The sequence below is a fragment of the Sparus aurata genome, chromosome 21, assembly GCF_900880675.1.
Source record: "Sparus aurata chromosome 21, fSpaAur1.1, whole genome shotgun sequence".
NCBI lineage: Eukaryota > Metazoa > Chordata > Actinopteri > Spariformes > Sparidae > Sparus > Sparus aurata.
The window spans coordinates 3,761,372-3,785,217 of record NC_044207.1 but is presented as its reverse complement, the minus strand read 5'-3'; the positions used below and the strand labels follow the sequence as shown (position 1 = coordinate 3,785,217).

At 41.8% G+C, this 23,846-nt stretch overlaps 1 protein-coding gene and 1 long non-coding RNA gene across 2 annotated transcripts; both read left to right on the top strand.

Moving 5' to 3' along the window:
- The first annotated feature begins 2,295 nt into the window (after window positions 1-2,295).
- Window positions 2,296-15,522, top strand: olfml2bb (olfactomedin-like 2Bb). The gene is made up of 9 exons (XM_030404116.1): window positions 2,296-3,027; window positions 4,891-5,163; window positions 5,272-5,379; window positions 6,028-6,192; window positions 6,323-6,527; window positions 7,885-8,349; window positions 9,180-9,356; window positions 10,279-10,475; window positions 12,329-15,522. The coding sequence occupies exons 1-9, from the start codon at window positions 2,737-2,739 to the stop codon at window positions 12,716-12,718; spliced, it is 2,271 nt and encodes a 756-aa protein (XP_030259976.1). The 5' UTR covers window positions 2,296-2,736; the 3' UTR covers window positions 12,719-15,522.
- Window positions 15,523-18,924: 3,402 nt separating this feature from the next.
- Window positions 18,925-22,181, top strand: LOC115573362 (uncharacterized). Its single transcript, XR_003982261.1, has 3 exons — window positions 18,925-19,073; window positions 20,794-20,917; window positions 21,165-22,181. It is a non-coding gene; the product is annotated as an uncharacterized LOC115573362 (long non-coding RNA).
- Window positions 22,182-23,846: the final 1,665 nt, after the last annotated feature.

Below are 23,846 nucleotides of genomic sequence, written 5' to 3'. Positions count from 1 at the left end.
CAACATTATATTCACACCCCTCATTAACATTCACTTGTATTTCACTGATTTCACTCATATTTCACTAATTTTTTGCTGTTATAATTAGCTTAAAAATAGTGTTTACATCAGTGATGAGATCACAGGAACTCGGGAATGACATTGTAGTTTTTTAGCAGTGCAGTTGTTCTGTATAATCTATCACATTTTTGACAGGCTAATGGTGTTTTTGGTAAAGGGCAGGGCCAAATAGATCACAGCACCTCCTAAATTGCAGTCCCTGTGGCAAGTTTTACCTAGATGTAGGAAATCCAGTCTGCATGTGAATCCCACCAGGATCTGCATAAAAGCCTTTTGGTGCCAATCCCAACAGGAAGTCATCCATTTTGAATTTAGTTTTTTACTTTAATGAACTTCCCGTGATTTTAATTTTGTCAGAGAAATTTTAACACGATGAAAGATGAAACGTCTGGTGCAGCAGTGTGGATTACAAAGTGTAAATGTGCAGATCTCTGATCAGTGCGGTGTGTCCTGCACTGTTCTCACTGGACAGCTCTTTTCAGAGGCTTTTTGGCCAATTCAGAATGTGGCATTGGCAGTGGCTCGTCGCTCTGATTGGCTGTTCAGGTAAACAGATCAGTGCAGAAAAGTGAAACGGAAAAATAGGGAAAGCCCCTTGAGCCTGTTCCTGTAGAATCCATTACTTCACCCACTTAGTACAGCTTCTCCTTATTTTTCTCCTCTGCCACCAGTGACAGTTAGGTCTACAACTTTTTATCATTCTCCATTCAGAGCGGCTTTATTAGTGCGGGTGGTGTCAAAAACTGCTGTTTAATCACAACATCAATTTGTATATTAGCGATATATAGAGCTACTTCCTTTCGTGCAGACACAGAACGTACAAGCATGCTAGCTGCCAGCTAGAATCTTTGTGGTGTGTTCAAGTGCAGCTTTTTAGGAAGGAGACATGAGGCGATGCAACAGTTAGCCTTTGTCCGCCTTGTATATCATTCTTACAACCCAGATCTCTCTCTCTCACTCTCTCTCTCTCTCTCTCTCTCTCTCTCCATACACACACACCCACAGTATGTATGTATGTGTATGTATGTATGTATGTATGTATGTATGTACGTATGTACGTATGTATGTATGTATTTGTGGCTTTTATGTTGTTACTCAGAAACCTCTTGGACTGTCTGGATACTTTTTTTTCTGCAGGTAATATCTGTGTTATATTTGTCTGTCATCAAATTTACAAGCAACATTATTCGCTGAAACAGTCAAAGAGTAACATAGTAACATATTGCCCCCAGAATACAGATACAGATAAAACTATCTATGTAGTATCCACTGAACAGTTCATTGCAGTTTAAGTCTAAAGTCTTGGCAGAACAACCTAGTTTGAGACATCAGGCAGAGAGGGATGAGCACACAGTGAGATTCAGGGTTCTGTCTCAGCTCTGATTGGTGAAATGTGAGATATAACAAAGTCCTCATGTTCATACTGTTGAAGAATATGTTCATTTTCAGTATTAACATTTGTAGCACCTCTGATATGATCACAGTGGGAGAGAGACATTGACCCCCTCTCCCCCTCCCTCTGTCCATCTGCCTCCCTCTATCTCTCTCTCCCCCTCCCTCTGTCCATCTCCCTCCCTCTATCTCTCTCCCCCTCCCTCTGTCCATCTCCCTCCCTCTACCTCTCTCCCCTCCTCTGTCTCTCCTCCTCTACCTCCTCCCTCTAACCTCTCTCCACCTACTCTGTCCATCTCCTCCCTCTATCTCTCTCCCCCCCCTCTGTCCATCTCCCTCCCTCTATCTCTCTCCCCCTCCCTCTGTCCATCTCCCTCCCTCTATCTCTCTCCTCTCTCCCCCTCCCTCTGTCCATCTCCCTCCCTCTATCTCTCTCCCCCTCCCTCTGTCCATCTCCCTCCCTCTAATCCTCTCTCCCCCTCCCTCTGTCCATCTCCCTCTCTCTATCCTCTCGTCCCCCCTCACCGTCGGTCCATCGCCCTCCTCTCCTCCGCCTCTATCTCATCTCTCTCCCCCTCCCTCCTGGGCCATCACCCCTCCCTCTTATCTCCTCTCCCCCTCCCTCTGTCCATCTCCCTCCCTCTATCTCTCTCCCCCTCCCTCTGTCCATCTCCCTCCCTCTATCTCTCTCCCCCTCCCTCTGTCCATCTCCCTCCCTATCTCTCTCCCTCCCTCTTCCCTCTCCCTCTCTCTCTCCCCTCCCTCTGTCCATCTCCCTCCCTCTATCTCTCTCCCCCTCCCTCTGTCCCTCTCCCTCCCTCTATCTCTCTCCCCCTCCCTCTGTCCCCGCACCCCTCATCCACGGCTCAGTCGCTCCTGGTCCGGACCGGTACCGGTGTGGAGGTCTATGTCCTGTGTCGGTGCCACTCAGCTCCCCGGTTACACGTCGCACTGAGCAGAACAGAACCGGGCTCTTCTCTCTCCCTCGGTCACTTCTTCTTCTTGGTTCTGATCCAGTCTCTCGACAGTGACTGAGCTGTGAAGAGGTGCACGGGTCTGTAAAGTTTTTTTCTCAGGCTAAACTTGAGTTTTGGGTGTGTTAGAGATGTTAAGACATTTCTGAAGACGCCGGTGGTTTTCAGTCTGCAGTCCAGTGAGAACCCGGAGGACTGCTGGACGTGGGCGACACTTTGCTCAGGCTTGGCTTCAGCTACCTGATCATTACCTGAGGCTGGTCTACTTCTCCTCAGCGTGCTGTCCATTGTTAGCTTCTTCTGCGGAGACATGTGGCGCAGACTCCCACTGCTGTTTTTATGCTGTGCTGTAAGTGGACTGGATGCTCTGGAGACGGACAAAGGCGCAGGGGGAACGACCGCGCCGACCGAAGCAGCAGAGCTGGTTAAACTGGACAAGGATGCTCCCTCCGCGGCCAGAGCGGAGGACAGTCAGCGGGACGAGCGGCAGCAGTCCCCCGAAACAGACACCCTTGTTGTGGGCGCGGAGGGGAGAGTCCAGCAGCCCACCGCCGAGCCTCTGGAGGAGGAGGTGGACAACCAAGAGAATATCATTAGCCAGGTCAGTGGTGTGCGCCCTCACCCCCCTCTCCGCCGAACTGCATACACAGATTATTGATCTAATGTGATCTGAAAATGTACAAAATGAACTTAGTATATTTCATGGAGGTACTCTTCAAGTCGGCCTCATCCAACACACCAAAGCAGCACTCCTCATAGTAAAAAAGGCGTTTTAATAATGTATTACTATGTGCAGCCTGTATTGGATCAGGAGTAAACGTTGTACACGTTGAAGTGAAGTTCTGTATGGACTGTGCAGGCCCAACAAAAACTCATAGTTCGGATGAAGATGGGAGATATTAAATTGCCAGAACATAAACCTGAGACCAGTGAGACTTTCCTCTCTCCATTCCATCTCACGCGGTGACAGATCAGTGGCAACTCTGAATACTTAATCAGGTGAAGACATGAAAATTCAGAGCGTTTGTGATGTTTTTCCTTAACTGTACATTTTCCATGTCTTATTTCCTACATGAAAATTAGATTAAGTAAATGTATTTGACTCATCTGTTTTCACTTACAAAACTAGGTCTATTTTTCCTTTAATCACAATCCAAACCCCACAGTATGAGTCCAGCTTAAATGACGTGGTAAATAAGACCCAGTGGTGTGTGTGTGTGTGTGTGTGTGTGTGTGTGTGTGTGCCAGGACAAGGTTTGCATCCCTCTGGTGGTTGGTTATATAACATCCTTCAGTGGTCCAAGCCATAAAGTGGCTGTTTGTTAGCGCCTGCAGCTATCCTCTTCCAACTGCTCACCACTGCTGCAGCTGCAAGTCACCACACATGCTGCCACTCTTTTCACTTTTCATCCAAGTATCTCTGCTTCATATATATTACAGTCTAATTGTGATGAAAATATTGTACTTCATGAAGGGAGATGTGAATTGAAATCTTACACAGGAATGTTCAATGTAACAGTTTTTATTTTAACACCAATGGAACGTGTCAGATATACATTTAAAGTTAAAGGAACAGTTTACCCAACAATGAAAATGCAGTCATTATCTCCTCACCCCATGCTGATGGAAAGTCAGGGGAAGTTTTATTGTCCACGAAACATTTCTGGAGCTTTTCAGCAATACAGCGTTAGAGCATTCTCCCTAACAACTTAAGCAGATGGAGACTTGTTTTAAAATGTAAAACGAAATAGATAATGGCTGAATTTTCATTTTTGGTCAACTTTTCTTTTAATTGTATTATTTCTGTCACTTTTCCTTTCATATGAGCAGCCTTACTAAAGCGCCTTTCTCATATGATCTCTGGACAATATCCAGGGAGTCAGATCAGGATATTGTCCACATTTGTTTGTTCATGTCGGATGTGTTTACATATGTTGAAAATACTCTGTAGGCTTTGGCTGAGTGGCAATAGTAACGAAAGAGTGGAAAGTAATAAACAGGCAAGCAGAGCAGAGTATGAAGCAACGACACTCCCGCCGTAGAAAGAAAGCGGCAGCATTTTGGATCTCTGCCCAGCAGCAGCATGTCTGAGCCATGGGAAGCACGAGAGATGAAGTGTGGAAACATTCTGCACAGATGTTGTGCAGAACTTTGATGATGAGCAATTTAAACGCCACTTTTACATTTCCAATGTACGTCTGAATGTGTGTTATAGCTGATTAAACCAGCTCTAATGATTACATGTCATCGACACACCCACTCGCTCACTCTGAATTCACTCCTGACACTTGTCTGCTCTATTCACACATGTGACTGACCTGGATTTAGGACTAAGGCGCTGGAGATCAGACATTTGTGTTCATGCATACAGCTCCAACAGATCAACTCTAGATGAATCCAGAGATACAGTGCATGTGTGAAAGGGGTCTAAGTTGAAAAAACAAACTGTGTCCCTCTCTTTCAGCTGCTGGGAGATTATGACAAAGTAAAGACTGTGTCATCAGGGTCCGACTGTGTGTGTCGCTGTGTTGTTCGACCAATCAAACGCTCTGACTGCAGCCGTATTCATGAGAGCGACCTGGCCTCAGCATCTGACCATTTTTACACCGTGGAGACGATAACCAAAGGAACGGACTGCAAAAAGTGTGTGTGCATGGCTCCACCTTCAGCTGTCAACCCCTGTGAGGGAGAGTATAGGTTTAAAAAACTACAGGAGGCCAGCAAAGATGACATCAAGGTAGAAACACACAGACAATTTGTAAACATAGACGCTACCACTGTTTTTCTGTTGGTGTTGAGGACATATCTATTGGTGTCATTTATCTCTTATTTCTTTCCTAATTAGCTGGCAACAATCATTGACTTGCTGGAGGGCTCTCTGTATGGGATGGACTTGTTAAAGCTCCACTCTGTCACCACCAAGCTGCTGACCAGGGTGGACAACATGGAGAGAGTGAGCACACACACGGATGTTGACACACACACGCCCGCATGCACACACACACTCACACACACAGGACATTAACATACATTTTAGTGAAGCTGTAGGTTTTCAAACACATCTAGGTTTAACATAGACGACATTTGTCTTGGTGTTTTGGTTAGATTGAGTGATTATCAGCCTGGCCAATTATCAGGGCCATTATTCAGCATTTTATAATTATGGAGATTTGTAATTTTTAGATTTTTTGACTAATGAAATAAATAGTGTAGTGGAATTATAATGTAGCGGAAAATCAAAATAGCCAAGTGAATTATCTTAAAATAGTACTTTGACACCAAGAGTCTCATTTTTACCGTCAATATTGGTTCCATATATCGGTTATCGGTCACCTTGATTGCTAATAATTGGAATGTGTAAATGCTTAATGATAAAGAATATGTGCCTGACTAGTGTTAATACAATGCATCAAGTGAGGTAGACTATTGCCTATGGGAGGGGAGAGAATCACTGACCTGCATTCCTTATTTTTTGCTACTCATTTATTGAGATTCGTCACCAGTCTTTATATTCTGTAAGTAGTTTCTGAGTATGCAGTTGTGAATCCTGCTTAGGATGGACTGTTCACGTACATACTATCTTCCTGTCCGTGCACTCCAGGCTTTTGCTCATAATTTTACTGAGATAGCAAGAGAGAAAGAACGTGCAAGGGAAAGAGCAAAAGAAAAGGAGAAAGACAAGAAGGCCCAGCAGAAAAAGAAGAAAGTCAATGATTTGGAGCGTGCAGGACAGAAAAGTGGAGCAGCTGCCTATGCCAACAAGCAGGTACTGTCTGACTATGTTTGTCTCACACATGATAAGCAGGACCGACTCCAGAATCATATCCGTTTTCTGTAAAGTAACTGAAGATCCCAAATCTTTATGAATAAGACAGATCCCTTTTGTTGTGTTGCAGAAGAATTATGACGGTCAGCTGAAGAAGAACCAACAGCAAGATGGTTTGGAACAACTGCAGCCATCCAAGAATAGGACCGGAACTCAAAAGCCAATCAAAGACAAGAACAGTGTGGTCATCAGAGGCGTGACGTTTTACAAGGCAGAGGAGGAGAGCTACAAAGAGGAGGAGGAGGAGGAGGAGGAGATGGGGAAAGGAAAGAGTAGTACGTCTAAAATATCCTTATGACTAATAATGCTGCTTTTATTTTACATTCATGTTGAAAAACAATAACAATGGCAACAACCTGAAGAATCCCCCTCCTAACCTGTCAAGTTGTGTGGAGTTTGGGCAGTTGTAGACCGTACTGACTATCAAGATGGTTGATGATCTAAGGCAAAAATGTGAATGTTTGAAGGCCTAATCAGTCCTCTGCTGTCAGTCACCAGTAAAATCCTAAATATGCATTTTATATAGCATTTATTTATAATGTATTTTATGTTTATAACTAAAATAGAATAGAAAATACCCTCATTTCTGCCTCTGGTGCACTTTGTTGCAATGCTTTTGTGCAATTCTTTACATTTATGATGTTTGTCAATATAAAAGATAATTTAATTTACTAAATAGCATTTAGTTTGAGTGAAAATACATCTGGCTCAATGTATGTCACCAACACCAACATGGCCGTCACCAAGTATGAAAAAGTTAGAAATCACAAGTCCAGCTAACTGCAGTTAGGAGACAGGAGAGTAAGTCAGTTTTATGACCTGGCTGATATGCCAAAAAGGAGTTCTTGAGTTAGAATAAATCAACTTTTAAAGTGACAAACATCATTTGTGTAATTCATTTATTGCACAATTCAAACAGGCTGGGAAAGTTATTACAGAAATACAGTCCCATGGTTGTGGTCCACGGAGAGAGGAGGGGCTTTGCCTCTCTCTCTTGTGGCCTTTGTGTCCACTTGATGAGTGTAGGTCTATTATTCTAATATCTGGCTCTTTAGCTGCTAATTGCTATCACTATGTCCAACAGACAGCTGCTGCCTTCCTACACTCCTGTTAGAAATGTCAGTATGAGAGTGAGGAGACTGATTCAAAACAGTGAAGTTTCAAGTTGAAAAACTATAGCAGCGAGCTGGAATACACTGACATGCTTTTTAGAGTTGTAATGAATTGTATAATAATAGTAGTAATTGTTCTCTATTGAATAAGGCCACTGTGTTCCAATTCTGAATATATCCAAAGCCTCCTGACAATCATAACAGGTTTTGTCAATCTCAGTGAAAGAAAAAAATTAAGTTAATTTGCTAGCCATTTCATTCCCACTCACAGCAACACCGTTATTACTAAAGCAATGTTTGTACCTGACAAAGGACAGAAATGTATTATTGTTAATTTATTTTGAGCCATCCTTTGGCTGCTGTTATGCACACATCTCACCATTTGTGGGACTAACAAGGAATTCTGATTCTGATTTTGATGTAACTGTCTCCGACAGCTCTAGCAGGCAGACAGAACTGTCCAATAATAATTCAACTTCTCTCTTCTCTCATTTTAACCCTGATGTTCCTTCTTTTATAGCTACTCTAACCTCAAAAGCTTCAGTGGACTCGGACCAGCTCCCACCTAGCCAGACTTTCCCCATGAAGAGTGCAGGACTGTCAAGCACTATAAGCACAGAACTGAACTCTGAGGACCTGTCAAGGACAAATAACAGGCCTGCACCCACCCAGCCACCAACAGTTTCCCCAACTGCCACCAAAAAACCCACGAAACCAACCAAACCAGCTCCTATCAAACCAACAACTGAAACAACACCAACAACTGCAAATCCACCAACAATCAAACTGGCAACTACCACGCAACAAACTACAACTACTACTCAGCCTCCTGTGCTTGTCAGTCAGCATACCACCTCAAATTCAGATGCCAACAAAGGTCCACCCATTGATGCATCTCCCACAGCAGAGTCCCAGCCAAGACCCAGAAGTCGGCTCAGCTGGACAGAGAGCCCTGCTGACCAACCAAAGACCACAACAAAGCCTGGTAGAGATACATATAACACTATTTATGTGGTAGAGAGTGTACATATTTATCACTGAAATAAGTCAGGATGCTAATCAAGTTATAGGGCCCCATTTAAATGATCTGTGACACAATGTATAAAAGGGCATGGCACAAGTGTGTTCAGGGCGTGTCCAGTCGAAGAAAGGCTCACTGCATGAAGGGGTTGTATTCAGACTCTAAATTAGTCATAGACTTGGGGCGTAACATAAATTAAATCAATCAGAGTAACCTCCAATCCCCTTTAGGAGTCAGGTGTGCCAGGACTTTGCATTACTATGAAACAGTGGCACTAGTCTTCACTGAGGGACAGGACCCTCTGCTCCCACTGTTTCACAGTCATCTGTCCTGTCAGGAAGTGGATTCGAGGGGCGCTGCTGTGCGTCTCTGTATGTGTGTGGATCTCAGTCATGGGACATAAAAACATCATTCAAATTAATAGGGTGAAATACATCTTTGATGGGGTAATATTAATAACATTACCTGCAGCGATCCTCCAGGAGCTGAAACGATATGGATATCTCTACATTAACATGCGCATTTGCACCTGAGGAACAGCTGATAAACTTCATTTACTGCCTAAAACTCCTGACTCGCCGACAGGATTGGTTAGTATTCCATGTTAGTTTATGCATTGTGTTCCCGCCCACCACAGATGGGCACAAGAACATTTGCTATATACACAACGTGGGCACTGGGAGTGAAATGACAACTGCGTCAGTCTGAAACTAGCAATGACACTTACAGAAGGCGTTAGATAGAGCCCATAAAGTCTTGATTAACAGTATCACTTTCGTCTTGTTTATTTGCAGCAGTGTGTAAGGACACAGTAGCCAGCATCTCCGAACCGGTCCAGCAGAACTCTTACGGCCTGAGTGACGGAGCCTGGATGAGAGATGCTCGCGGCCATGGTAATGTCATCTACCTCACCAATGGGCACTACGGCAATAACCTCCTAGAGTTCCGAGACATGGACACCTTCAAATCAGGTAGAGGAATGTGTGTGTATGTGTGTGTGTGTGTGTGTGTGTGTGTGTGTGTGGAGGGAATAAACCCTAAATCATCTTAACTCAAATCATGCATACCCGTGGACTCGATGCCTTTCTGCATCAGTTGCCATTTTTTTGGGTCACCCAGGTCATTCATTTCTTGGAGAGGTTTTTAAAATAGTGGGGGGGGTCCAACCTTGGCGAATGTGTCCACCAGATCTTTGTTTGGAAAATTAACATGCATTTTGCTCTTGTATATTCTAAAACTAAAGGCAGTGGTGGGGGAACCATTGCATTTACAGTAGGAATGTGTCTACCTAAATGCTACCAACCCCTGCTTAAACACATGGCGTTTGAGTTCAGGGTTGCCACTCATTCAGGAACACAGTCACTGTTTTGTCTGCATGATGGACTAGTGCATGGCTAACAACTGTTTTCAGCAACATAAAAAATGGTGAAATAATCACAGAAGACATGCAAGGTCAGATATATCCTTCTGGATGTATGTCTGTCTTGGAAAACACTGCAGTTCAAGAATGGATTACAAAGCTTCTAGAAAAGATACGATTGCACCAGTCCTCATTTGCAAGGTGCAGTGGTTAGCCTAGTTTAGCTTAGACTAAGTCTTCCAGAGATATTTAATGTTAGTAATATGTGGTATACAACTTTGTCAATCCAAGAGTTAACTTCTAGAGTTCCCAAAATGTTTCTCATCAGCCCTCTTAACTTAAAGGTGCCAGCAATTTTGCAGTTACAGTTAAAAGTTATTGTTCTGTTTATTTAATATAAAAGGCCAGTAAAATATTGCTAGAAAAATATTTTCCACAGAAAATGGATTTGTGGATCACACCTTGATATGCAGTCATGGTAACACTTAACCTAACCTGCTGCATGTGTGTTTCTCTGTGTTCTCACTGCTTAGGCCAGGCAAGTAATTCATACAAGCTGCCCTACAGTTTCACTGGAACAGGCCACGTCGTGTTTAATGGAGCGTTCTACTACAACCGTGCCTTCAGCAGGGACATCATCAGATATGACCTGAGACACAGATATGTAGCCGCCTGGACCACACTACACGATGCTATACTGGAGGAGCAAGCTCACAGGACACAGACTGAAGTAAGACCCATGGTGCACTTAAAATATGCACGGTAACTGTGATTTAACTATATGAGAAAGACTACCTGATGATTTACTAGTGACATAATACACTTGGGACACTTCAAAGGGTTGTAGAAGGTCAGTGCAGGGAACAAAAACACCATAAATCTCTGAAGAGTTCAAAAGGGAAAAGTGTGAGGAGAAGAATGAACTGCTGGAGCTGTTTTTGTAGTTTTTTTTTTATTCTTTAAACTGAAATACCTGGGTTTTACTTGCACTACTACTACAATGGTTTAGCATTCTTAGAAATGATTTTGTTCTCTTAGTTTCCGCCATGAGCGGATCAATTCCTTTCTCATTTGTATGTGTTAAGTACAGATTTGGATTTGTAGCAGAGGAAATCAGCTTGCCAGGCTCTTAACAAAATAGAACTTTCAACTAGAATTGTGTGTTTAATTAAAACATTGTAAATGTAAACATCTCAATCTGTGGTGATTTTACCTGCTTTAACAATTTATTGACGAATATTGACCCAGGTAGCCTACTTCTGTTGCAGTGGTTTGTAAAGACCATATTCACAAGGCAGCCATTTTTCTCATATGTCAGGGTCAGGGTGGGAAGTTGGATGCTGAAATATTCAAGTCAAGCTGCTGTGTTCCATGTTGCACGTAAAATGAATGTAGGGAATCTGACAAATTGTTATTATTCAACCACTTCCTGATTGATCAGCAACTAAGAATATAATTGATAGTGAAAATCTGGGTGAATGTAAAAAACACATTTGATTAACCATCAGCTAACGTTAGCATTCAAGCACTTCCTAGCCAACAATCATTTGATTACATTCAGTCGTCTCACTTCGAGACTCTTCTATGTATATAAGATGTGATGATACTAAATGCATGTACTCCACTTGACTACTATATCTTGCATCACTATCACACAGTAATGATAGCTAGGAAATGGTCGAATGCTAACATTAGCAATTGTCTAACAGAAGCTAATGGGTTATCAAATATGTTGATTTACCTTGAAAAATGATCTGATATTCCTCCTTGCCGATAAATAAGCAACTGACATGATAACATTTTGTCAGATATCCTATGTTTATACAGCTTGCAGCCTGGAACTCAGCAATATAACTTTTGAGCTTTCCATCCTGAGCATGAAGCAGAGGAAGAGGGCCATCATTTGAATATGGGTTGTTGTGTGGACTGCTACAATGTCACCTGGCAATGTCACTGTAATGACAAGACTATTGAATAAATACTACTAACTAATTTATTATCAGCTTTTAAGTTGATATGAAATCTTGTTAGCAAACAGTTGCTTACTCTACACATCCAACAGACACAGAGCAAAATGATCATTTATTTTTACTGAAGTCAAATATTAATTCTCATTTTATCTCTGTTTTGGTCTCCACCAACTCTTGAAAAAAAATGTGTCTCTTTTGCTGCTAAATGCTTCAATTTGTACACCAGCAAGTTACTTATTTTGCAGCGCTGCCATTTGGTGCTGAGGTGGTAGTGCTTTCAGAGCGTTTTGACTCAACGTGGCTGTCTGCTGTAGCTGATGGAGAGCAGTGAAAGTAAACCAAAAGTGTAAAGTTGCGATCTGTAAAACCAAAACAGTGAGCTGAACGAAGACAAAATGTTCTGTAGAGCTGGAGAGTGGAATGATGTTTATTTGTGGGTTCATCACCACGAGCCTTTCACAAACAAGTAGTCATGTTAGCCATTGTTAACCTAAAGAACTGGCTTAAAACGCTTTAGGGTCAAAAAAGGTCACATAAAACTTTTAATAATTATGTGTTTCAGAGTTTTAGACAACTGGTTCTCTGTTACCATGTTATATACTGTATTTGCCAGGTGGAGTTTGCTGTTGATGAGTCTGGCCTGTGGCTGCTCTACCCCGCTCTGGATACAGAGGGCTTCCATCAGGAAGTAATCCTGCTCATCCACCTCCATCACCGAGACCTGCAGCCAATACGGACCTTCCGCACAGGTCTTAGACGTGGTCGCTACGGGAACAGCTTCCTGGTTTGTGGTGTTTTATACGGAGTAGATAGTATGGAGCGTCACTATGCTAATGTGACATATGCCTTTGACACACACACACTCACACACACTGTGCCAAGCCTTGCGATTACAAATGTGCATGCACACACCTCCCAGCTGGCTTACAACCCAATGGACAAGAAACTGTATGCATGGGACGATGGACATCAGATGACATATGATGTTGTTTTTGCTTATTAGCACATTGAATGGACATAGAAGAAGAGAAGAAAAGCTGAAAACAGAAGAAACAACATAATATTTTATAAATCTTTTGTTTCTAAAGGACTGTGGATCAGTCTAAATGAATGTGTTTTTATGTTGACCCCAGCTGCTGCTTTGCCTGTGACACCATGTCTTAACCAGCAAGAGCAGTAGTTAACTCAAATATATTCACATCTGGAAAAGGACAAACTCCCGGGGGTCATATGAATGAATGTAAATATATATATACGCAATTTAGTCTGTTTATCCAAAATGGAAATTTCCTTCTGAATTCTGAAAAAGTATGTTTCTCTGTATATTCAGGCTTTGGTGGATAAGTCAGAGTGAAATTGAGCATGCATGAGTGCACAACCGTCCACACCTATCTACACAAATAGGACTAAAAATGCCATTAATTTCCTTGCTAAGCCCATTCTTCAGGAAGAGCTGCTTCCAGACTTTGAGGTTTCAGGAAAATTAGCTTTTTCCCCACATCAAGTGTATTCTTCACAAACTGGTTTTCCATGTACTAGCTTCAATTTCACATAAAAAAAAAAAAAAAAAAAATTGTTCGACAGTTCAGGCGTTGGTTTCTGTTCTGACCTTCATGAGTTCAGTGCCTGCCAATAGAGGGCATCGTTTCAAGTGGGACTGTTCTAGTTTGTAAAAACCATTTAATTTCTAATTCTTTGAGATTGTTGTGAGACCTCTTATTATCATATTAAAGCTAGGGTTGGTTATTCTTTACGCAATTTTTGTTTTATTTGGTGAGAATCTCTTAACTTCGTGACAACAATCAATAAATCAAATGCTGTGACGGATAAAATTTTAAAAATCCTGTATCTGCGGCTGTCACAGGCCTCGAATTCACCTTATTTTCAACAGAAATACAGAGGCTTGTGCAGCCAGATTCCATTTTGTTGTGCTTCCAGATAAGCACTTTTGCCCACTGGGTAACTGCAGCTGTTTGAAATCACACACTCAAGTACTGCCAACTACATACTCAATCACTATATAGTGCATACTAAATTAGCAATTAAATCTGTTACCACAAATGTAAATCAACATTATGTCTGACACTCAATGTAAAATTTCTCAGTATAATTTAAAGGTAAACTAGATAAAATTGTTGAACCCAATAAAGGATATTGTTTGTATTTCACGTTTGATAAAATATTAGGAATCAAGGTAAAATAACTATAAAGATTAAAGATGGACAGAGCAATGTTAGCAGCTACTGTTAATATGCTTTAACAATAAGCAGAGGAGCAGGCTGACCAACTGACCAGCAAACCAATTAGCCAGCTGGCTGGGTGGCTACCTCCACAGGCACTTGTGGAGCTACTCAACTCAAAACTCCAAGCATATTTTCGGTTCACCATAAATTTTTGTAAAATGCACGGATTTCAAATTCAATCATTTGATGTCTCACGTAAAGTATTCTCTGAAGTGAAGTTGCAGATGAAACAGCAGTGTTTCCCATTAATTAACTAGACCCTGGCAGCCATAGTCTCATATTGATCCGAAGATTTTTCACTTCTCATAATAGCAATGAAGATCTCATTGATTGAGCAAGGCGTTTTTCATTCCAAGTCAGTCAAGCCCCTCTGCCCCTTGCTGGATGCGCACATTCCCACACGCATACACATACTCCATACATCAACAGACTCATTCAGTGGCTAACACTAGCTTAAAGCACACCTACAACACTGAGCAGTAACTCTTGTGCAGGGTAGCCTTTTCTAACAGAGATATGTTTGTGACGGCTATGTTGCTTGTGTTTATATGATTGTGGCATTTAACAGAGTTGTTTATTTATGTATTTATTAGAATAAAAAAAGTTAAGAGAACTTGTTGAACATAGCAAATTCATTCCATTCCATTAAAACACATCTCCCAGCAGGCCAGTGTGCATTCATGTGGCTGGAGGAAGGCCTGAAGGGGGAGGGAGTATCACATTTTTCATTTAAATACTTGTCAAATTGTGCTGTTCTTCCTGTTTTCTACAATCATACCAACCCCAGCTTTAAAGGAGATCTTCTCCAAGTTTACATAGTTAATTAGTCAGAGGGAGCAATAGTTCACCTTGTGACAACTGTTGCCCTGGACAAGTTTGGTAAAAAACAGACAATGACGTTCATGATATCATTAGAGTTATGGAGTCAGCTTTGGCTTAAAGGCTACAAATTTAGCAGTCTATGTTGATTTTATTTTTCTTCATCTGAAATAAAAAACAATTTGAATTAGTTCCACTTTGTTAATTCATTAATCACCATCATTTATAACATCAAATCACATGTACCTATGCTTCTAAAAATGTATAGCTTTTCATCACCTCTGGTTGTTTAGCTACTGCGGTGGTGCAGTCAGAAATATAATGTCAGGTAAAACCTAGTTGTAACACTCAATAGCACATTAAAAACGGATTCTGATTATGACTGAAGACACTTTATACTTTAAGTTTTGCATCTAATGTTAGTATAATGGCTTATCTTCAGTATGTAACAAAGCAGTAGCCTTTTGTCATGTATGGCCAAAGTCTTTATTGTATTTTTTTTTTTATATTAGCGTAGCGTGTTTCTTATTTATCTTCACTTTTGTTCATTATTTTTTCTTTTATAAGCTTTTGGTACAGGTGCTTCATCTACTATTGAAGTTTATTCATTTAAAACCACTTTCAAACTTGCACATGCCTCACACTGCTTCACTTGTTGAAAAACCCTCCCAAGACAAGGTTGATGTCAACTGTTTTACTACGAGTTTGCCATTTTTTTTAAAAATGTATAATTAAATATTTCAAAAAGATTGATGTGAGTAAGCTTTTTCTTTCTTTCTTGTTTTTTTTTTCCTTTTCTTTCTTATTTTCTTTCTTATTTTAGTTTTTTCTCTTTTCTTTCAGTTTTTCTTTCTATTCCTCTCTCCTTCCTCTGTCTACCCTGTGTGTGTCCAGCCTGCTGTGGACATTATCCCTGGCACTGGATTTAGTTTTCCTGGAAGCAGCAGAGCCACGGGAAGGATCCCAGGGTGGAAAAAAGGCCCAGCCAAATGCTGGTCAGCATCTTACTGAGAATACTCAAAACATAGACCAGACCCTCTACATCTTAGTGAGTCTCACATAGATTCATATAAGATCATGGACTGATGTGATAAGACTTCATCACAGTGAGACTTTGCGTGCATCCTAGTCTGGTTTGGTTCAGCACAGCCCAGTCCTCGTCAGATCAGACCAGTCCATATCAACTCAAAACAGAAAGTAAACGCCCTAAAATTACACATTTATACGAATTACATATTTTCAAGGCAGGCAGCCGGATAGGGAGTTATAAGCTCTGCTTCATGGACCAGGTTATGGGTCCTTTGCTCCAGTCTTGCAGTTTCTGATGCAAGGTTGCCAATGGACTCTCAATGAACTCAACCTGAAAGACAGAAACTTTCAAGGAAATATGAATTGCAAAAATAACTAGCTCCTAATCTTAATAGTGTAATCTTACCTGAACTGTGTGTTTGTTGTTGTTGTTTTTTTTATTACAAAACTGCAAATAATGAGATACATTAAGACAAAAGAAACAACACGATGACTAGAATGCATGAATTTCAGCAGGAATGTTAAATGTAAAAATAAAGCTGATTTCATCCGCTGGAGATCAGATCAAATGTTATACAACCCTCATGTTAATGTGGTGTGTGTGGGGGTGTGTGTGGGGGTGTGGTAAGAGACCACCTAGTAGGATGCAGAAGAAAGGTGCCCATTCACTTCAACTGCATATTCAAAAAGACTCACCAAGCTCTATGAATGTATGTGTGTGTTCTCTGCAACTGTCTGTCATTAAACCACTTGATCTAAATGTTTGAGAGTATGGGGACCACACACACACACACACACACACACACACACACACACACATCCTTTTTTCATTACTTGTGGGGGCACTCTAAAGACTTACATGCAAACTCTTAGGCTAAAGTCTAACTCAGTAATTCACCCTTAAATTCAGTGACGTATGCTATGGGGTCCAGAAGTTTGGTCCCCACAAAGCTGTCGGACCCCACACCATGTGTGGGCTCTCAGTTTTGATACCACATAACTTGCAGAATTACCCTAAATCAACTGCTTTTCAACTGATGATGAATGTTATGGGGACTTGGGGCGTTTTGTCCCTATAAGGGCGTCAGGTCCACACAATGTGATTGTAAGCACATTCATGTCCCCACAATGTGAGTAATACATGCATTTCCTCCCTCTCTTTTTCTTAAACACACACATGCAGAGAGAAATACTGTATTGCACAATGACTGGTTTAAAGATAGCAGCGGTATCTGCAATCGCATTCCTGACTGCCACTGACTAAAATATCTGTACAAAGAAGAAAAGAAAGGGAAAGAGAGAGAGAGAAGAAAGGAAATGTTATCATAGAGATTAAGACCTTTGGTTCATATAAATACACTCATTTAGAGGTAATTTGTGCATAGTTATAATGGGAGATGTGGAGGGAATGGGAGGAGGAGACAGAAATTTGACTAAAGCAGTCTGTGGCAAGGGAGGAAAATAAAGAAAACATGAAATGGTGGGTGAAAACAGGGCTTGGTTAAAAGTGGAAAGAAATCGGTAGGTCAATGTAAGAATAGTTAAGTAAGAGATATAAAAAGGGAGAATACAAGAGGAATGCATTGAGAGATTAAATGTCACAGAAAATGTGGAGGAATCAGGAACAAACAATAAAATAGAATAGAATAAACACAGAACTGAGCCACAGAGAGCTTGTGGGTTTTATACGGACATCAAAATGGTCCAGAGCTCCACATAATAAGTTATGTTTTGTCCAGGGAATAGAAGCTGTGAAACTACTGCTGGCGAGGAAGAAGAAATTGTACATCCAGTGTTTAGGCATTCTGTGAGGAAGTTTAGCTTAAATATTCAATCTTGTCTAGATACTTTTTGCAGTGCTGGCCCTGACCAACTTGGTGCCCTAGGCAAGATTTTAGCTAGCGCCCCATTGCATCGCAGTCAATTTCACAATTAATTTTCATATACCGACACAGAAACTGCATGTATGTATTTATGGAATTAGATTTGTGCCTAAAGAAACAAACAAAACTTCTTAAATGTCAAACAAAAACAGGAATTTGAGAGAACATAAAACTCATTTCAAAAATAAAACTTAGAACTTGCAATCAAATAATTTGTCAAATAGTGTAAAATATTGGTCTTTTACTCTTCTAATAATGCATTATTTTGTTTACGGTTCCCTCTGCTGGTCTCTGTCCGCTCAGACTTTTGCGCTGACTCTCAGCTTTGCGGTCTCTCTGCAGCTCTGTCTCGTTTGCGCTCTCTGACTTTTTGTTTGCAGTTTTGGCAAAAACCTCTCGGGTGGGCGGGCCTTTTCAGCAGAGCGTCCCCATTGGCTAATTAATTGTTGACTGACACAGCTCAGTACCTATGTGTAGATAGCTAGCGCGCTAAATGACCCCGGCTTTAAAACGGAGAGAAGATGACGACGACGACAACGACAATGAAGAACAATATATGTATGTCATAACTACTTACATTTCATTAGTTTTTCTTTTCTTGTGGGTTGTTAATGTTGTTCTTCATTGTCGTCGTCATCTTCTTCTTCTCTCCGCTTTAAAGCCGGGGTCGTTTAGCGCACCTTCCTTGTGTTAGCAGGAGAGTGTGTGACGCTGCACTGTGACAGCAGACCCTCGTGTACAGTCAGCTGAAGTGTTTGAGACACAGCCCACGCTTGGTACCTCCATATCATCCACTGCTTTCTTCATATTCCTTACGGTGTCACGTAAAATGACGTGGACACGTTGCTCGTCTATTTCACACGTATTCAGTATCTCCTCGATTGCCCGTTTTTACATGCTTTGCTGTATGAGACTCACAAAACTAGTGCGCATACCGGCATGTTGTAACTCGAAAGTGGAGTCAATGCAATGTAATGCAAAGATGGTAGGGCATACCAAGGATTCAAAAACTCCAGATGACAAGAAAACCCTGATCCTCTACCAAGGAGATGAGCTGGTTATCCAGAGCGATTAATTTAATTACCTTCTCTTTTACTCAAGTCACTCAAGTGAGCTCTACTGAGAGCAGGTTGTTTCTGTGCCTGCACCTTTAAATGCTAATGAGCTTCGTCTGTCAACGCTTGCCTTGCCTGCTACGCCCCTCTCAGGGAGAGACTGCTGCTTGCGCTAGCAGTAGCATGCGCTAATGTTTATGGTGGATGTATCACTATGGCTCCTGAGATGCTGTAGTTCAACCATATCAGTTTGACCCAGAATCTGACCCAGAAGGAGAGGCTCCTGAAGAAGCACAGACTCTGCGGCTGCAGCAGGACATGTCAGAATGGTTAGTGTGTCTGAATATGTTACTTACTTTGTTCGTATGTGTTGTTACATTTACAACCATGTAGCTAATGCTAGCTCCTGCTAACGTTAGAGGTAACTTATAGTTCTTCAGCAACAGTAAATACTATCAAAACGCGGTGACACCTGTGGCTCGGGTGCAGTTGCTGGGTCCCGTATGGTTGGGAATGATCCTTTTAGGAGGGTCAGCGCAGTCTGCAACCAACTGTCCTCCTATCTTTCACAAAACGACATCCTTGACCCTAATCAATCAGGCTTCTGGACTGCTCACTCCACTGAGATGACCCTCCTCATGGTGACTGAGTTGCTCGGTGCCACCAGAAACTTGTTCTACTCGTCAGTCCTCATTCTCCTCGACATTCATCTTTTTTAATACTCTTTATATATATTTAGTTTATTTTGTCAAAACGAAGAGCTGCTAACTGTGTTTTGTTGTTTCTGAAACAATGACAATCTATTCTATTCTATTCTATTCTATACTAATGTCTGGCAGACATCTCGCTTTGACAGCTGCGCATCCCCTCAAGCTCAACCTTAGTAAACTAAGCTCAGTAAGGTTTACTCAACTCAACTCCTCTTCATCCCACGGAAAGACTGCCCTCGCATGGGCTTGTCAGTCACTGTCGAGGATCTCACAGTATCTGCGGTCCTACGCCCCAAACACCACTGCTGTCTCCCAATCCTGCAGATTTGCCCTCTACAACATCTGCAGGATTCAGTCTTTCCTCACAAAGGACGTGACACAACTACTGGTCCAAGCGCTGGTCATCTGCATCTAAACCGTTGCAGCATATCCAGAACACTGCAGCGCACCTTGTTTTCAATCTACCCAAATTCTCCCATGTGACCCCCCTCCTCAGTGACCTCCGCTGGATTCCTGTTGCAGCCCGCATCCGATTCAAGACAATAGTGCTGGCCTTCAAGGCCATCAATGGAACTGCACCTGTCTACCCCCAAACACTGGTCAGACCACATGCCTAAGTGCGAGCACTTCGCTCTACTACATCAGCTGGCAGGCTGGTAGCGCGACTCTTCTTCGTTTTGGCACCTCAGTGGTGGATTGAACTCTGGACCAATGTCAGGACAGCGGAATCACTCACCATCTTCCGCAAAAGCCTCATGACTCATTTGTTCAGACTTCACCTCGACCCCACATAGCATTACTCCATAGCACGACAGTTGTATCCATAATAACAGGCATCATGTTATGTCAGGGTTTTCTTTCTGGACCCAAATGCAGAGATTGGAGGCTGTAGTTAAGGTTCAAAGGAATTTATTAGAGCACAGACAGTCCATGGGAGGAGAACAGTGGACAATTCAGCAGGCAGGTAAGCGGGCATGCAGGAAGGCAGGTGGAGTCATCCGGGAGCAGCGCAGGTGGGACTCGGGTAGCAGGAAGCCAGAGCGGCGAAGCGCTGGGGATTCTGCATACGAGGGTAGAAACAGAGGAAATCACATGTGATGGCGAGCTCGTGTAGGTGAGTTCTAAGATGAATAAACATGACAGGAATCCTGGAACTATTAGAATCAAAGGACAAAGCAAAACACAACAGCTTGAGGTACTCGATATAGTCACCGTAACTGGCAGAATAATCTGGCGCTGGAGTGGAGATGAGACTGGGATTATATAGCAGGGGATGATGAGTAGAATGATTTGCAGGTGTGCCTCTCCACTCCTGCTGACACTGCTGCCACGCCCACAGATACAGACACACAGGAATACAGGAGCAGGTGTGGGAAAAGGGAGTGGGGAAGACAGACAGGAGGAAAGCACAAAAAAACAACAACAACAACACCAACTGCCACCGCTGGACCGTGACACATCAGGTTTGAACGTTTTCTTTAAAATCTATTGTTTGAATGGTTTACCAATGTAGTTTTAATCAATTGTTAGTCAAACAGGAGGATAAAGTGTATTTGTTGGGGACTGTTTTCAGCTGCGGGTTAATCCACATATTTATGTCAGCAGGATGGTGTGCATAAGTGAAAATAAACTACAGTGTGGTGTTTATGCTAATCAAGGAACATGTCACCAGTCCAACAGTATCTCATTGCTGTGTTTTTGTGTTTTCAGTGTTTGGATAACTATGGAGCTCTGTGGCACAGAGATATATCACAGATATATCAGGCTGTGATACACACAAAATACTCACCTACTTACTAGCAAACATTTATTGAGCACAACAAAGTTGCATTAAAACATGGCAGCTTACCAGCTTTTACAGATTCTCAGATCTGGAATATATTTATTTTCCTGTCTTTTAACAACACAGATGCAGCAAAACAGTGCCACACTGTGCTGTAGGTCCTTGCCAGAGGCTTTCAGCACGCTGTGATCAGCTTTTCTGACATTATGCATGGTGTCTGTGAGCAAGGACTGTTCACCATTGCTGCCCAGGGAGCTGCACACTGGATGTTGGACAGGTTTCTCTGATTTTTTTTACGTCACAAGGTGCTGACTTGTCATCAGGAAGTTTGGGAATTTTCCTTGTGTGCACAAACATTTTGAGAGGTTTCAGTTAGATTTCTACAAAGTGTTTTAAAAAAATGACCAACCTGTTTGACGGTAAAATTAAAAAACTAACTTAAATGAAGTAATATTCTAGACTACTTATCAATTCTTTTTCACATAGCAACATGTAGTATAAGAAATATACTATTCGATAGTCAGCATAGCAATAAAGATAACTTGTTAATACACTAGGTGAATATGGTTCTGAACAGGACAGGAAAAGGATGGAGGAGGTGTACTATTGAATGTTATTGTTTACCTGATAAGTTATTCTTGACTAATTTACAGTATTTTAAATGATTGTTAAAGTAGGATATGAAGTAAAGTTAGATGTAAGGTGATCAATTCATTTATTAAACTATTAATTTGTGCTTTCTGTACACAGAAACCTGGTGAGGAAAATGTTGGGAATTAGTTAATTGTTTTACATATAACACAAACAATACAAATGAACAGATTGTTGTTGTTTTTTGTATTAAATATTATTTGCTTGACAGTCATGTTGTGTCAGTACAAATTTGGTGTATCTAACTGGGGCCTCGTTTTTTGTTGCCAGTCATGTCCCTGCCTATAACTCAAGAGCTTTGATAGTTTCTTTACTTCAGAGTTGGATATTTGTAAAAAATAAAAAATGTGTTTTTGGAAGGTAAGACAAAAGTACCAATGCTATTTTTGTGTTATTTTTATTTTTCTCATAATACTATTCCCTGACCAGTTAGAGTTTTTTGGTGGGGACCAACTCACTTGGTTTGCCATAAGGAAGTGGCCAACTTTGTAGTGAGCATTTATACATGTGCTGGTGCTCTCTGAGCTATGCAGAGTGGACAGGAAGAGTGTCTGCATGGAGAGCTGCCACTCCATACACACATAAGAAGAACTTTTCCTTTAGCAAGGCGATGTTTGCCACCAGGCTGCTCATTGTGTGCTCATTCAGACATCCAGCCCATCCACTCTCTCTTGACCAGAGGCACTCAGACAGGGAAAAGGGGCTCCAGAGGTGAAGTGTAACACAAGAAGACTGCAGCCTGCCAGTCAGGAAGGACTGCAACAGCTGAAGAGGGTGGCGTGTTTACAGGGAAAACTACAGGTCATAGTCCCCACTAAAAGCACCGCTGCTGAACACCTGAGGAAAAGCTGTAAAATTATCCCTTCTGAGAACAAGCAGTCTTGTGATGCATGGACAATAATAAAAGGGATATTGTTGCTATTTTAAAATAAACACCTCAGTGTACATCTCTTCCTTACAGGACAATCCAATATGCATTTAGATAGACGCTTCAGGGACAATTCGAGGTGATTAAATTCAAGCGAACGTGGCTGGGTGGTGGACCTGCGGGAGGACAGCCAAAGTGCCAGCGTGTTCGCCGGCCGTCAACAGCTTATAATCTGCTGCAGCTCTGCGCAGCTCTGCAGCTGCAAGGTAACAAGTCCTTCAGTACATTGCGATTTGTGAAATTTACAAAGCTCTGCTACACTGAAAAAGAAGTGCTTACCTTAGACCTCACTGGGCTGTGGCAAATTTGTAGCTGTGCAGCTGTGGTCCTATTAGCTGACACTTATTTGACTGAGAGTGCAGATCTCTGGCCAAATGTTGGTGTTGTTTACACTGCAAGTAGAGGAGCTTTGGACCGTCTATTGGAATAGGTTTTCAGGCATGGAACTGAGGGAACCTAATGGGAAATGCTAGCAGGGAGTGGTGCTCGAGTGAGCAAATTATCGGACCATCTCCACTGAGGTAGGCCTTTAAAGTAATATTAGGAGACAGGACAGACTGGGGCCAGCTGATAAGCCTGCTGACTTCAATAGATATCTCTCCAACACTTAGCTTGATTATTTTTCATGTGGTTGAGGTTGTTCAGACATTTACAGAATCCTATTGAGACAATCAAGAATCTAAGTGGATAATATTATATTATTATATGATATAAAACACAGACACTTTATGTTAGCCTCCAGCCAGAACATCAGTGTTGGTAGAGAGGAAATACTCGAAAGCAGAGGAGAAGTAAATGATGAAAAGAGCAAGCAGAGGTGAAGAGAGGTGAAAGGTGGTGGAAAATAATTGTGGAGGAAGGAAATAAAGAAATGTAGATGAAAGAAGGAGTAGAGGGAGACAGGAGGGAGAGCTAATGTGTCCCCCAGACATTAGATCTCAACATCTGGTTTGTTACTCTGAGCCTCTCAGACAGACGGAGAGAAAAACACGACTGAACTATATCGGAAAAAATGTGGATGAGGTCAATG